General features: G+C 47.7%; 1 protein-coding gene across 3 annotated transcripts in view; it reads right to left on the minus strand.

Moving 5' to 3' along the window:
- Positions 1–811: 811 nt before the first annotated feature.
- MPP2 (MAGUK p55 scaffold protein 2) overlaps positions 812–14,789 on the minus strand; it is a 67,447-nt gene continuing 53,469 nt past the window's right edge. For 2 of the 3 annotated variants that reach the window (XM_083709488.1, XM_083709489.1), the window contains exons 7-13: positions 8,330–8,461; positions 7,421–7,526; positions 5,871–5,939; positions 5,613–5,774; positions 4,437–4,639; positions 3,819–3,947; positions 812–1,966 (exon numbers count right to left, since the gene is read on the minus strand). In XM_083709488.1, the coding sequence (XP_083565614.1) occupies positions 1,790–1,966; positions 3,819–3,947; positions 4,437–4,639; positions 5,613–5,774; positions 5,871–5,939; positions 7,421–7,526; positions 8,330–8,461 (978 nt within the window). In that variant the 3' untranslated portion in view covers positions 812–1,789. The remainder of the gene's footprint in view (positions 1,967–3,818; positions 3,948–4,436; positions 4,640–5,612; positions 5,775–5,870; positions 5,940–7,420; positions 7,527–8,329; positions 8,462–14,789) is intronic. The other variant, XM_083709490.1, reaches the window with a different exon arrangement.

The raw sequence follows: 14,789 nt of genomic DNA on the forward strand, positions 1-14,789 counted from the left end.
TCTGCCCTTGCCCTGCAGCGGGTAGTCCCGCCAGTTAACAGCTGCCATAGAGTTGTGAGGTAGTGATTGTTGGTCCTTGGCAGGAGAAAAGGAGAACCCTGGAACTCAAGGGAAGCAACTGCAGGTAACGGAAAATCCATGAAGGGGAATCTGCGAGGGGAATCCGTATTTATGCGCTATGGATTTTAAATGCCTGATAATCTGTTTTGCGTTTTGATGTTGTAAAAAGGGACAAAGAGAGCTGTGAGCAGGAACAGCAAGGATTAGGATCAAAGATGACTGTAATTGCTATTGCTTTCTCTGGTGGTGCTTTTAGGGGTTTGTTTGCAAGGGGTGGGGCACCTTGGACAATGGGTGCTCATGTGGTGCCCCCCCCCACTTCCCCTCTAAGGTGCCCACTCTCCCCTGGGCTAGATCCATGAATTCACCTACAGGGAGAACATAAGGCAGGTGGAGCAGCATGCTATAGCTCTATGCTCTTAATGTTTACATGCTTGGAGGCAAGAAGTCAGCTGAGGAGCAGAGAGGTTGTGGTGCCCCCCTTGCAAAGGTGTGGGCCTTGGCAGGTGCCCACCGATGCTGATCCCTGATGCCAGCCCTGGGTTTCCCTCGCAGCCTCCCTACGCTGCTTTCCTACTAGCGGGTCAACTTCCCGGAGGCTGGAGAAGAACGACTTCCTAGCTGGTACGACGACGCTGCCTTTTGCAGAGTCGAACCATAAGCCCCCCTTGCCCAGTGTTGCCTAGGAGAGTTGAAAGAAGCTCTTCTAAGAGCTTGGGGCAGGGAGAGAGGTCTTTGGGGAGGCTGAGGGAGACCCAGGTTGCACCAGAGACACAATGCGCCCAACAGCTCTTTCAGGATATTTGCAGCGAGGGAGCCCGCCTCTGCAAACAGCGTAAAACAAAAACAAACCATAATAAATAGCCCCATTTTACAGACAGCTAAACTGAGGCCGAAGGATCTCATTCAGCTGCCAGCTACCACGGCCCAGGGGAACAAGTCCAAGTGTAAAGTCCCCACCACCAGGCTACCTTGCATCACATTCTTCCTTGCCTCGCTTACAAACCTTTCAGGCGTCCCTCTGCCGTTTTCCCAACACCCCGCAAAATCTCGTGCTGACCAAGGTTGGCAAGGCATTTGCCCCTCCCCTCCACCAATCTACTCAGCGTGGTATGTTCGGGGGGGGCGGGAGGGGGCAACACCCCAGACTACCAGTTCTTTTGGCAATATTGAGATTGTGGTCCATTGACAAAGCTGTGATTTTGGCAGTGAGTTAGCTGTGACTGGAGAGGCGTTGTGTTCCCCACCCACCCCTCTTCTGCCTGACCCAATCAGAGGAGCCGGACACAATTGGGTGGAGCCGACGGGGCAAGGCATTGTGGGTAACTGGTAGCCTGGCTCGACCCCTCTGGCCAACCCCTCACGTCCGCCATGAGATGAATTCTTCCTGCGTTGCCAGCAATGGTAGGAGAGGGTGGGGGAGAGCAGCCGCCCCCCACATCTGTGGCAGAGTTCTTGGCTGATTGGAGGTGATCTGGGGCCGGACCGTCAAGGAAGCACCTTTGCTTTTCGAATCTAATAAAGCCAACTTTTTTGCTGCGCCTGATTTGCCTGGGCTATTCAGGTGGTGCCCGGTGGGTGGGAAAAGGAGAAAGACGTCGGGGGGCGGGCATGTGCTAGGTGCTGCAAGTTAAGAGATCTGGGATTCTTGACCAAGTGAGGAGGACAAAGCCGACACTTGTGAGGCTGTGGGGAAGAGGAGGAGGAGGAGGAGAGGCAGGGCGTCCCTCTAGTAGACCCAGCTGACGGGGACCCATTGCGGTTCGCTGTGCAACTTCTCCAAGGCTTCCTGCAGCTGCTGGAATGTCTGCTCCATGTTGTCGTTGACCAAGCAGAGGTCAAAGTAGTGACCGTAACCCCGCTGGATCCGGCAGCTCTCATCAACCGTCCGCTTCAGGTCGGCATCCTGGCAGGACATGCAAATTATTATTATTATTATTATTATTATTATTTTATTATTATTATTTGAATTTATACCCGGAGGTGTCAGGGCGGTTCAAAGAACAAACTCAAAACAGTGGTACCTCGGGTTAAGTACTTAATTCGTTCCGGAGGTCCGTTCTTAACCTGAAACTGTTCTTAACCTGAAGCACCACTTTAGCTAATGGGGCCTCCTGCTGCCGCTGCGCCACCGGAGCACGATTTCTGTTCTCATCCGGAAGCTAAGTTCTTAACCCAAGGTACTATTTCTGGGTTAGCGGACCGCAGAAACCCGGAAGTACCGGAATGGTTTACTTCCGGGTTTCAACAGATATGCATGTGCAGAAGTGCTAAATCGCGCTTTGCGCATGTGCAGAAGTGCCGGATCGCAACCCGCGTGTGCGCAGATGCTGTTGGTTGTGAACATGCATCCCGCATAGATCACGTTCGCAACCTGAGCATCCACTGTAATCCAAAAAGTCTCCTTTCTTCTAACTTGAAGCCGTTGGTTCAGGTCCTACCCTCCAGAGCCTTCGGCCCTCCAGATGTTTTGGACTACAATTCCCATCATCCCTGACCACTGGTCCTGTTAGCTAGGGATTGTGGGAGTTGTAGGCCAAAACATCTGGAGGGTCGCTGGTTGGGGATGCCTGCTCCAGATCATGAGAAAGCAAGCTTGCTCCATTTTCCATGTGACAACGAGTCCTTTAGATATTTGAAGATAGCTATCTTATCTCCCTCCATCCCAGAGAGGTTTGAAAGGTAGCAACAAGAGAACAGGCCTTCTCTGTGGCGGCTCCCAATCTGTGGAATGCTCTCCCCAGAGAGACTCGCCTGGTACCATCATTACATGTCTTTAGGAGCCAGGCAGAAACATTCCTCTTAACCCAGCCCTTTGGCCATTCCATAATCTATGGCCCGTTAAAGCCGTGCAGCGGAGGGCTGTTATTATGATTATTTTATTATTATGCTGTCTATTATTATGTTTTAGTTTTCATGCTCCGTTTGGGTTTTTTGAATAAGTTTTATTAGAATATAAAGAATGGAGAGGTTATTAAATAATAATAATAATAATAATAATGATGATGATGATGATGATGATAATAATAATAATGCTACATCACCCTGAGGTATTTTGATAAAGGGTGGTATATACAGTGGACACTCGGGTTGCAAATGTGATCCGTGCAGGATGCACGTCTGCAACCCACAGAGGCATATCTGCACATGTGCAGGTTGTGCTTCAGAGCTTCGGGGAATGCACAAAGCGCAATTTAGCGCTTTGGCGCATGCACGACCGCCAAAACCCGGAAGTAACCCATTCCAGTACTTCCGGGTTTCGGCAGGGCCGTGACACGAAACAAACACAATCTTAAGCGCCTGTAACCCGAGGTATGACTGTAAATTGAATTATTATTATTATTAAAGACAAAGAAGAAACGAAAATTGAACAGAAACACTGTCAAATAACTGGACCATTCAATACATCAGCAAGATTTCCATGCCATAGTCTCTCCCCGTAAGTGGATGGCTGGAGGTCTCTCATTAACAGCATTTCCACTAATATAGCTGATATATTTATGAGGACCACACCTTATATCAAAATGATGGTATTTAGCTTAGATTCTAACAACCCTTCTGTGTTACGCTAGGGGTTATTGTGGGGGGACTGGCTCCCCGCCCAGGCCAAGTTCTGTGCAGGAGGTGTACTTGGCAAGGCCACCTCCAGAGGCCTCCTTCCTTGCAGCCGCTAGCCCCAGCTGCTGCTGCTACCCCTCCTCCTCGCCACTGCTTCTGCCTGCTTGCCTGCCTGCCATGTGGGCATTGAGGGGACTCACCGCAAGCTGCTTGGTTGCCACACCGTTCTCCAGCGCTGCCTTGTTCATGGCTCGAAGGGTTTCAAAATCCGGTGCCTCAATGAACACCACGTACGGGACGAACTCCGCTGTCCTCAAAACTTTCACAGCCTTTTGACGCATCCGAGAGGGGGGGGCAAAGAAAGAGGAAAGAAAGAGAGAGAAGAGAGAGGAAAGAATGAGAGAGAGAGAAGAGAGAAGAAAGAAAGAGAGATAGGAGGGAGGAGACGAGAAAGGAAGGAAGGAAGGAAGGAAGGAAGGAAGGAAGGAAGGAAGGAAGGAAAAAAGAAAGAGGGAGGGAGGGAGGAGGAAAGAAAGAGAAAAAGGAGGAAAGAGAGAGAGAGAGAGAGAGAGAGAGAGAGAGAGAGAAAGAAAGAAAGAAAGAAAGAAAGAAAGAAAGAAAGAAAGAGAGACTGACTTCCAGTACTGCAACAGTCGAGATGCAATTCTGTACTTACAAATTATGTGACCTGAATAAATTATGCAATCCAAGACCTAGCATTGCAACCAGGAAAGGTTCCTGGCACAGCCCACCAAGGGAAGACTCTCTCCCCACTCCTCCCTTGGTCCCAACCCTTGGAGCCAGAAAAGAAGCAGTACCTGGGGGTTCACATCCAGAATGCACATCTTGCCTGACTCTACGACTTCATGGATGGAGTCAATCTTGGTCCCATAGAGGTTCCCTTCATACTCGCCGTGTTCCAGGTAGCGGCCTGCTTTGATGTCTCCCTCCATCTCACTCCTGGTCACAAAGCAGTACACCTGCCCGGTCTTCTCGTGCTCCTTGGGTCTCCGCGAAGTATCTGTAGAAGCACAGATGAACAAAGAAAGATCACCCGGAAACTGAAACTGGAGATGGGATCTCCAGTTTGGACACATTGGAGAGGTAAAAGATTTGGATTATCGTAAAAGATATCAGGAAGAAATGATTAATAATAGGAACTGCAAAGGGGAGGAGAGAAGACCAGGAGATTCTTTTGAATCTTGTTTTTATGTTGTACGTTGGATATGTGGCTGTAAAACTTTAATCTGAAAAACCAAAAAAAAGTGTATGTGTCTGTGTGTGTGTATATATACACACACACACAACCACAAATATTATTTTACAAATAAATCAAGGTGTGTAAATGTGAAACGGACCCGGAAATAGACCGATTCATCCATTCCTAACACAAGATGCAGGAGTCTCCTTTGCATACACACACAGACCCAGGGCAGAGTGCAACAACAGGACTAGGATCTGCCAGGATATTAAGATGCCCCCCGTGCCCCCAAGTCAGGAGTCCAGGTTCCCAGCTTGATAACACAGTAAGGGTAGGTAATGAAAAAGGAGGATTTATTGCAAAAACAAACAGATAGCTCCCAACGGCTCCAGCATCATTACTCAAGATGACACTTCTGAAGAGTGCTTCCGGCCATGGCAGAAGATATTGAACTGACGGCTCTTATGCCTCTTGTTTTGCTTCCTGTCTAGCAACCCTCCCATTCACCAACTCCTTGGACTTAGTGAGTCAGCTCCAACCTCTTCCTGGCCTGAGAGGCTGAGTTTATTTGTGCCTATTTGTACTTCCTGAGAGCTTTGGCTTAGCCTGCTCTCAGCTATGGCCTTATCAGCCGGCCCATCAAGGTCAGGAAGAGCAGAGGTCTGCAGCTGATGGCTCTCCCCTGCCTAACATCTAAGTCTCTCTGTTCCTGGCTGCTTTCTGCAGTTAGCTGCAAACCTTCGCTTGGAGCTGGCTCATTCCTAACACCCCGTCTGCAATCAGCAAGACTCACACGGGATAGTGGTTCCGTACTGCGACTGGTCAGACATGATGAGCTTGTTCTTAAGACTGCGCCGGCCGACCCCCTGAGCCCCGATTAGCACCAAGGTTTTTCTGCGGAACGGAGGCATGCGAGCCACTTCCTCATAGATCAGCAGCTCATGCCGGTCAAACTCTGAAGTGGGAGGGAAAGAAATCGCTGTCAGCCATTAATGCAGAGGAAGCACGGCCAGGCGACGGAGAAATGTGAAGGCAGACTGAGATCCCTTGCCTGCATTTTTTGTGGTCAGATACATCATCCTCTTCTTCTTCTTGCCGCTGAGGCTTCCGCACAAGGCACCTGCCAGGAGGGGGAAAGGAGGCACTAAGCAAAGCTGCGGAGAGAGAAAGCTATTGCACGTGTGGAAGAAGGTGGGAGTAGGGGCACATTCACACGACGCACCTTGAAAGCACCACAATGCCACTTTAAATGGCCATCGCTTCCCCCAGGGAATTCTGGGAGCCGCAGATTGTCAACAATTCTTAGAAGACACTTTACAGTGGCACCTTGGTTCTCAAACTTAATCCGTTCTGGAAGTCCGTTCCAAAACCAAAGCGTTCCAAAACCAAGGCACGCTTTCCCATAGAAAGTAATGCAAAATGGATTAATCCATTCCACACTTTTTTTAAAAAAAACCCCTAAAATAAATGGCAAAAACAGACAGACCTGAATGTAGCACTCAGAAAAAAAGCGTGGCCCTCAAATCGGAAGTGTGGCACTCAAATTGGAAGTGTGGGACTCAAATCAGAGCATGTTGAGCTTCCGAAAAGAAGTTTGCAAACACTTTCTTCTGGGTTTGCAGCGTTCGAGTTCCAAATTGTTCGACAATTAAGCCATTCAAGAACCAAAATACCACTGTATTCTCCTCTCAGAGCTATTTCCCAGAGGTCCCCAGGAAGACAGATTGACTGTTAAACCACTCTGAGAATTGTAGCTCTGGGAGGGGAACAGAGGGTCTCCTAAGAATTCTCAGCGTCCTTGACAAACGGCAGCTCCCAGAATTCCTTGGGGCAGATATGTTCCTGTGGGTCCCCAGATATTGTTGGACTACAACTCCCATCATCCCTGAGGTCTGGCCTTGCTAGCTAGGGGTGATGGGAGTTGCAGTTCAATAACATCTGGGGACCCACAGGTTGAGAAAGGCTGCCTTGGGGGAAGAAGTCATGACTGTCTAAAGTGCTCAGAGTTGTTGGGAGAATCCCATTTCCCCCCTCAAACCGTTTCACAATCTATAATAATAATAATAATAATTTATTATTTGTACCCCGCCCATCTGGTTGGGTTTCCCCAGCCACTCTGGGCGGCTTCCAACAAAGATAAAAGATACACTGAAATGTCACATATTAAAAACTTCCCTGAACAGGGCTGCCTTCAGATGTCTTCTGAATGTCAGGTAGATGTTAATCGCTTTGACATCTGATGGGAGGGCGTTCCACAGGGCGGGCGCCACTACCGAGAAGGCCCTCTGCCTGGTTCCCTGTAACTTGGCCTCTCGCAGTGAGGGAACCGCCAGAAGGCCCTCGGAGCTGGACCTCAGTGTCCGGGCAGAACGATGGGGGAGGAGACGCTCCTTCAGATATACTGGGCTGAGGCCATTTAGGGCTTTAAAGGTCAGCACCAACACTTTGAATTGTGCTCGGAAACGTACTGGGAGCCAATGTAGGTCTTTCAAGACCAGTGTTATATGGTCTCGGCGGCCGCTCCCAGTCACCAGTCTAGCTAGTTCTCTCTTCCCAGGGAACTCTGAGAACTGAGGCTCTGGGATGGGCTGTGCCTTTTACCTGATGAGGGGGTGACTTCGAGGTCTCGCTTCACAAAGGCCTTACGTTTCTCCTCCAGCAGCTGGCTCGGGATCAGACCAGCACTGCCGCCTTCCACGTGGCAGGCCTGAAACAACCAAAGGTTAGTTCTGAGCACCCAGGTGGGGAGATAAATTGCGGGACCCGAGATCACGGAAAAACCTTTCCCCTCCCACAAAGGCACGCCACCCATTTTCTTCATTCTGACATTTTTAGCAGTTGCAGTAATATAATAAAAGAACTGCAGTAAAGTAGAGGTGGAGACCCCCTGAAATATATTCAGAGTCGCAAAGTGATTTCATGCTCTTTATTCAGCTCATAGTGGTGAGGAGGAATGAATGAAAGTCCCCTCAAAGTATCTGGTTTATATACATTATTTACACAATGGGCTGCACATGATTGGCTAATTCCAGAATTCTACTGTAAGCCAATCAGGTTGTGGATTCACTTCTATCTGGAGCATGATTGGGTGGTTCCTGCCAACCAATCATACTGCTGCATTGTTCTAGGACCAATCAGACTGCTGCATTCTGAATCCTATTGTTCTAGGACCAATCAGACTGCTGCCTTTTGGATCCTATTGTTCTAGGACCAATCAGACTGCTGCAGTTTGGATCCTATTCAATTCAGTACATAACACCCCCTCATACAGACTTCTTGTTTTTTGCCTAGGAATTGCATTACTTTCTAGGACACCTAAATGTGCAGATGTCCTATTCTGTCTTGCATGGAGCCAGTCTGATTTCCCTTGCTGGTTCTGGCCTAGCTCCCTACAGACTGATTTCTTGGCGGCAAACAGCTCTCCCTGAATGCCACCCATGCCTAATCCCATGAACATGCACCCGGGCCTGATCCTGCCCATGGCTCATTTATTTGACACAAGGTCCATACCTGCCACCAGTTGGGGTCATCTTGGTTGACGATCTGGAGGAGGTCTCCGGCAATGAATTTCAGCCCGGCTTCCTTACATGGAATGAGGTTGTCAGAGGCTGGGTCATAGTCAAAGTGGGCCTTCACAAACACCTATGGAAGGGGAAGCAAGATGAGATGAGCAGGGAGGCTCTGGAGTGAGAGAGGAGACTCAGAAGGACCGATCCGAGGGGGGTTGACATCACGAGCCAGCTAAGATTGAAACAAAGTGGGCTTGCAGGTCACGGTAGACTGTGGCTTTGACACCAGAAACCATGGAATTGAAAACAGGAAGGAATGAAAGATACGTATTACAGGGAAATGTGAGCAGGACAGTTCTACCCATCTCAAGTCTCCAGTTCTGCGAGAGATAGCTATGCCTGTCCCAACCCTGCAATAATAAAATAGTAACAATTATGATTATAATTTGTTATCATTGATTATTTATACCCCACCCATCTGGCTGGGTTTTCCCAGCCACTCTGAGCAGCTCCCAGCAGAATACTAAAAACACAATAAAACATCATACATTTAAAACTTCCCTAAACAGGACTGCCTTCAGATGTCTTCTAAAGTCAGATAGTTGTTTTCTTCCTTGACATCTGATTGGAGGGAGTTCCACAGGGCGGGCGCCACTACCAAGAAGGCCCTCTGCCTGGTTCCCTGTAACCTCACTTCTCGCAATGAGGGAACCACCAGAAGGCCCTGGGCGCTGGACCTCAGTGTCTGGGCTGAAGAATGGGGGTGGAGACACTCCTTCAGGTATACAGGACCGAGGCCATTTAGGGCTTTAAAGGTCAGCACCAACACTTTGAATTGTGCTTGGAAATGTACTGGGAGTCAATGTAGGTGTTATGTGGTCTTGGCGGCCGCTTCCAGTCACCAGTCTAGTTGCCGCATTCTGGATTAGTTGTAGTTTCTGGGTCACCTTCAAAGGTAGCCCCATACCACCAACCCCTAAACCTTCCCAGAAAACTTATAGCAGGGAAAAAGAAGAAGTGGTGGCATCAGGTATTGGTGTGCCAGCCTAAGCTGGTAAAAAGCACTCCAGGCTCTGCCACCACTGGGGCATCCCCGGGCATGTTGGGTGCAGATGAACTGCCAAACAGCCGGCATGGTCCTTCAGGAGTGCAATTCCATCTAGGACTAGCTACAAGCAACAACAACACACACACACACACACACACAGCTTGACCTGCAGAAACCAGTGAAATAAATAACTTGCAGCACAGAGATGAGCAAACTTAGCCTGCCCATTTTTGCAAATTAAACCACAGCTCAGAAACTTGGGGGAGGTGGGGAGTTGGCAACATGAGGCTTCCTAGCCGAACTGAAGCTTGGTTCCCTTTTCTTTAGCAATAAATTGCTGGTTTTCATTGTAACGCTCTAACTGCAAACACCTCCTCCCTCCTTGTGGACTGAAAAGAACAATCCGGCAGTCAGGAGACAAATCCAGCAATTTGCCAGAGAGACTGCAGAGCAAAAGCAAGGCCAGTACAGTACTCATTTTGCCCTGTTATCTTCGAACAATAAATCCTGGTGGTGGAAGGCAGAGAGGAAAAAACACTAGCCTCTCTCTCTCTTCATTATAGACTCCTTTTATTTGCATTCGCAGGAGACACACACTGCTGACGTCTCCCAGGAAACGGATCATATCTGAGCCTGTCTGTCGAGACCTTTCACTCGTCCCCCTCCCTGCCCAATCTGAACGCTTGTGGGGACGAAAACACAGAAGGATGTTTGCAAAGAAACTCAGGGGCTCAGCGCTTGAGCAGTAGCAAAGAGAGAAGAGAACCCCAGTTCAGGCTCTCTCGATCCCCACCCTTGCAGCCCCCCACTGAATCTCAAAAATGAAATGTTGTCGAAGATCTAACTCGGCTCTACTTCTCACAGATCAAGGGTAATGGGCTAAGGCACTGGCTGGCCGGGGATGTGGGAGAAATGTGATTCCATTAAAAATGTTTTCCTTGAAACATTTTAATGGATAACAAGCCACATAGAGCATCTCTGCTTTCAGTTCATAGAGACTTTTTCTACAGCTCAGTTACATTTGGAGCGAGAAATTGCTATCGTAGGCATTGTGAGTCTGGAGAACTTAAATCACTTGCACTTTCAGGAAGCAATACGCAAAGTGAAACCCAGCTGTCCTTTAAAATGTGCACTGCTCTGAATGTTGCAGTAAAGTACCCCTGGATGGTTAAGTCCAGTCAAAGGCAACTATGGGGTTGTGGCGCTCATTTTGCTTTCAGGCCGAGGGAGCCGGCGTTTCTCCACAGACAGCATTCCGGGTCAGGTGGCCAGCAGGACTAAACGCTTCTCACACAACGGGACACAGTGACAGAAACCAGAGTGCACGGAGATGCCATTTACCTTCCCATCGCAGCGGTACCTATTTATCTACTTGCACTGGTGTGCTTTTGAATTGCCAGGTTGGCAGAAGCTGGGACAGAGCAATGGGAACTCACCACCATCAAGCAGATTCGAACCACTGACCTTCTGATCAGCAAACCAAAGTGGCTCTGAGGTTTAGACCACAGCATCACCTGTGTCCCTGAATGTTGCAGTAAAAGGTAAAGGGACCCTTGACCATTAGGTCCAGTCATGGACGACTCTGAGGTTGCGGCGCTCATCTCGCTTTACTGGCTGAGGGAGCTGGCATACAGCTTCCGGGTCATGTGGCCAGCATGACTAAGCCGCTTCTGGCAAACCAGAGCAGTGCATGGAAACGCCGTTTCCCTTCCCGCCAGAGCGGTACCTATTTATCTACTTGTACTTTGATGTGATTTTGAACTGCTAGGTTGGCAGGAGCAGGGACTGAGCAACGGGAGCTCACCCCGTCACGGGGATTCAAACCGCCAACCTTCTGATCGGCAATCCCTAGGCTCTGTGGTCTAACTCACAGCGCCACCCGAGTCCCGAATGTTGCAGTACAGTCCTGCAAATGTGCATAAATGCAGTCTAGGATCATAGAGTCCTAGAGTTGGAAGGGAGCACAAGGAAACCTGACAGGTGATGGTGGACTGTGTCTTCCACTGGCACCTGAGGGCAGAATGCTGTTCTTCCCCCCTCCCTCCCAGCATTTGCCTTCTGAAGCAGCCTCCTCATTCTACCTAACAGCAGGGCCGGCCCTGAATACATCCTTCCCCTGTTGCTTCTCTGCTCTAAGTTGTTCCCTCCCAAAGCCCTTGAGCAAGTTATATATTATCTCTCCAGACAGAGGGAAAGATTGAGGTGGGGAGGCAGAGGAGGTTTGTGTAATAAGTTAATGTGTCTTCCCAAGCGCGCGCACACACACACACACACACACACACAAACACATACACACATGCCCCTGCTGTCGTTTTTTAGGCCACTATTTGAGCTTGTTGGTGTGAAATAATCCTCTTTGCTTCCACAAAGCAGCAGGATTATATTCACATGAAAACAAGCAGCGCTCGTCTCCATCACCACCACTCACGTCATACTTCCCCCACCCCTCTGCCGCTCGCTCGCTTTGGACTCAGCATGGGCTTTGTGACAAGGAGCTGTTGCTAACTCATTACACAGTCCCTCCCTCTGGAATGCTTCTAGCATCGCCAGACGTTACTCTCAAATCCCCACCTGCACCATCGCAACAGGGAGAACACTCGAGTATTCTATACAGAACGCACGTATGCCCTCAAATCGTTCCCCCCTACTTTTTATTCCCTGCGTTTCACGTTTCATGCTGAAGTGTTTCCACTGAGCGATCCCAGATATACTCCAAAGACTGGTGGATAGCAGAGGGATGCTGCAAGCATTCTGCTACCCGTGTTCGGAGGATAACATCTCTGTCACAGCGGCCTGCAAGCAGGGCTTGAAATTTGCTCCAGACTTTAAGGAAGAATCAAGTGTCCATGTTTACCAGGAACAGTTCCCCTGTAAATAGATCTCTATTCATTACATTTTGTGAGGGTCAGGCATTGGCATCGTTCTTCAGAGTTTAGTTTTTCTCCAGTGGCATCTAGAGATTCAGTCTCCCACTGGATGTGTCAATGCATATCATCCTATACTGGGAGAGCAAGGCACCATGAACTGGTTTTTACATATGTTTGGATGTGATATACCATGCCAGAACATGGTTTAGCATGACCTGCGCTACCCAGGGCTATGGCATGCTCCGGCTGAGCACTACATCTGTCTATCTATCTATATCTATCTATCTATAGTTTTTCAAAATATTCATTTAAAGAACCTTAAATCCATGACTTCCCTTCTCATTTTGCATACCACAAATTCCTGCATATTTTACATGAACTAAACCATTCAGTAATCCATTGTTACATCCATTAAAACTTGCTTTCACTGTTGAATTTATCTTACTGCTACCAACATTTTCGAATGAACACAATTTTCACCCATATATTCAGTAAATATTTTCCAGTTTTCTTTAAACATACATTCTTCTTGTTCTCTTATTCTTACATGTTAAATCTGCAAGTTGCATGTATTCCATCAATTTTTAAGTTGCCATTCTTCTTTGGTTGGGACCTCGCTCGTTTTCCATTTTGGGGGTAACAAAACACGGGCCACGGTTGTAGCATACATAAATATAGTGGTACCTCAGGTTAAGAACTTAATTCATTCTGGAGGTCTGTTCTTAACCTGAAACTGTTCTTAACCTGAAGAGCTACTTTAGCTAATGGGGCCTCCTGCTGCCGCTGCACGATTTCTGTTCTCATCCTGAAGCAAAGTTTTTAACCCAAGGTACTATTTCTGGGTTAGCGGAGTCTGTAACCTGAAGCGTCTGTAACCCGAGGTACCACTGTAGTCTTTTTTGACACCTGGGAATTTCCCTCTGAATTATTCCTAACAAAAAAAGACTCTAGTTTGTTTTGGAAAGGTACGTTTAAACATTGTTATTTTTTTCAATTCATTATATATCATTTCCCAATACTCTTTTACCCTTTTACAAGTCCACCACATATGATAAAATGTACCTTGTTACATCTCTAGCACTTATCTGATTTAGACTTATATATTTTAACAAGTCTGCTAAGAGCAGGAAAATGTTGTTTCTTTTGCTTACTTAAATGCCTAAGAAGCATTTTATCTTTTTACAAGTCCACCACTGAGCACTACATCTAAACCTGGGCTTGCATCTGCAAGACAAACCCATAGGCAGGAAACCGAGAAGAAATCTTTGTCTGCAGCGAGCAGAACTATGAAACTGGGCCCGGACGACATGCTAAACCAAACCATAGCTTAGTTAGCACAGCAGGACTGAGGACAGCCACAATTTTTGGTTTGGCTAAGCTACGATTTGGCTTAGCATTACGTGAAAACTGCATCACTGGGAGAGTAGACGGTGAAATCCCAAAAGAAGCCTCAACAGTATTTATGTGCACATGTGACTACAGCAGCAAGGATTCTACACGCACAGAAATGGAAGGAAGAGAGAACACCCTCCAAGGAAGAACGTTTGATGAAAATCTTGGAACAGGCAGAGATGGCAAAACTGACGGCACTGATGAAAGATACAAATTTTTGTTGTTGTTGTTTAGTTGTTTAGTCGTGTCCAACTCTTCGTGACCCCATGGACCAGAGCACGCCAGGCACTCCTGTCTTCCACTGCCTCCCGCTGTTTGGTCAAACTCATGCTGGTAGCTTCAAGAACACAATCCAACAATCTCTGTCATCCCCTTCTCCTTGTGCCCTCAATCTTTCCCAACATCAGGGTCTTTTCCAGGGAGTCTTCTCTTCTCATGAGGTGGTGAAAGTATTGGAGTCTCAGCTTCAGGATCTGTCCTTCCAGTGAGCACTCAGGGCTGATTTCCTTCAGAATGGAGAGGTTTCATCTTCTTGCAGTCCATGGGACTCTCAAGAGTCTCCTCCAGCACCATAATTCAAAAGCATCAATTCTTCGGCGATCAGCCTTCTTTATGGTCCAACTCTCACTTCCATACATCACTACTGGGAAAACCATAGCTTTAACTATACGGACCTTTGTTGGCAAGGTGATGTCTCTGCTTCTTAAGATGCTGTCTAAATTTAGAATCTTTTAAAGAAGACTGGAAACTTTTCCTAGTCTATATAAAAGGTTATTTTCCACACATGAGGACCACAGCGGTGTCTGAAGTGTAAGAAAACAGCAGAACATATTGAGAAATATGTCACAGAGGATGGAATCAGATAAAGAGGAAACCTAAAATGCAATTGTATGTGATTTGGGTTATAAGCATTGATGCTGGACGAGCGGGAAATCAATAGTGTTTTTTAATACAGAGTAGCAAATGTAACTTTCTGTACGGAGAAAGAATACAATATTATTATATGTATTAAAGAAGAACTGCATCACTGTAGGGAAATGATGTTTCCTTGTACTGCTTTAGTTTAGCCAAAAGAACAACCATCAGGTGCTAAGGCTGCTTTTAAAAGGCTGCAAAACAGAGCATAGATTCTATGGAATAAAGAAGGGGTAGGG

The sequence above is a fragment of the Podarcis gaigeae genome, assembly GCF_964106915.1.
Source record: "Podarcis gaigeae genome assembly, chromosome: 13".
Taxonomy (NCBI): Eukaryota; Metazoa; Chordata; class Lepidosauria; order Squamata; family Lacertidae; genus Podarcis; species Podarcis gaigeae.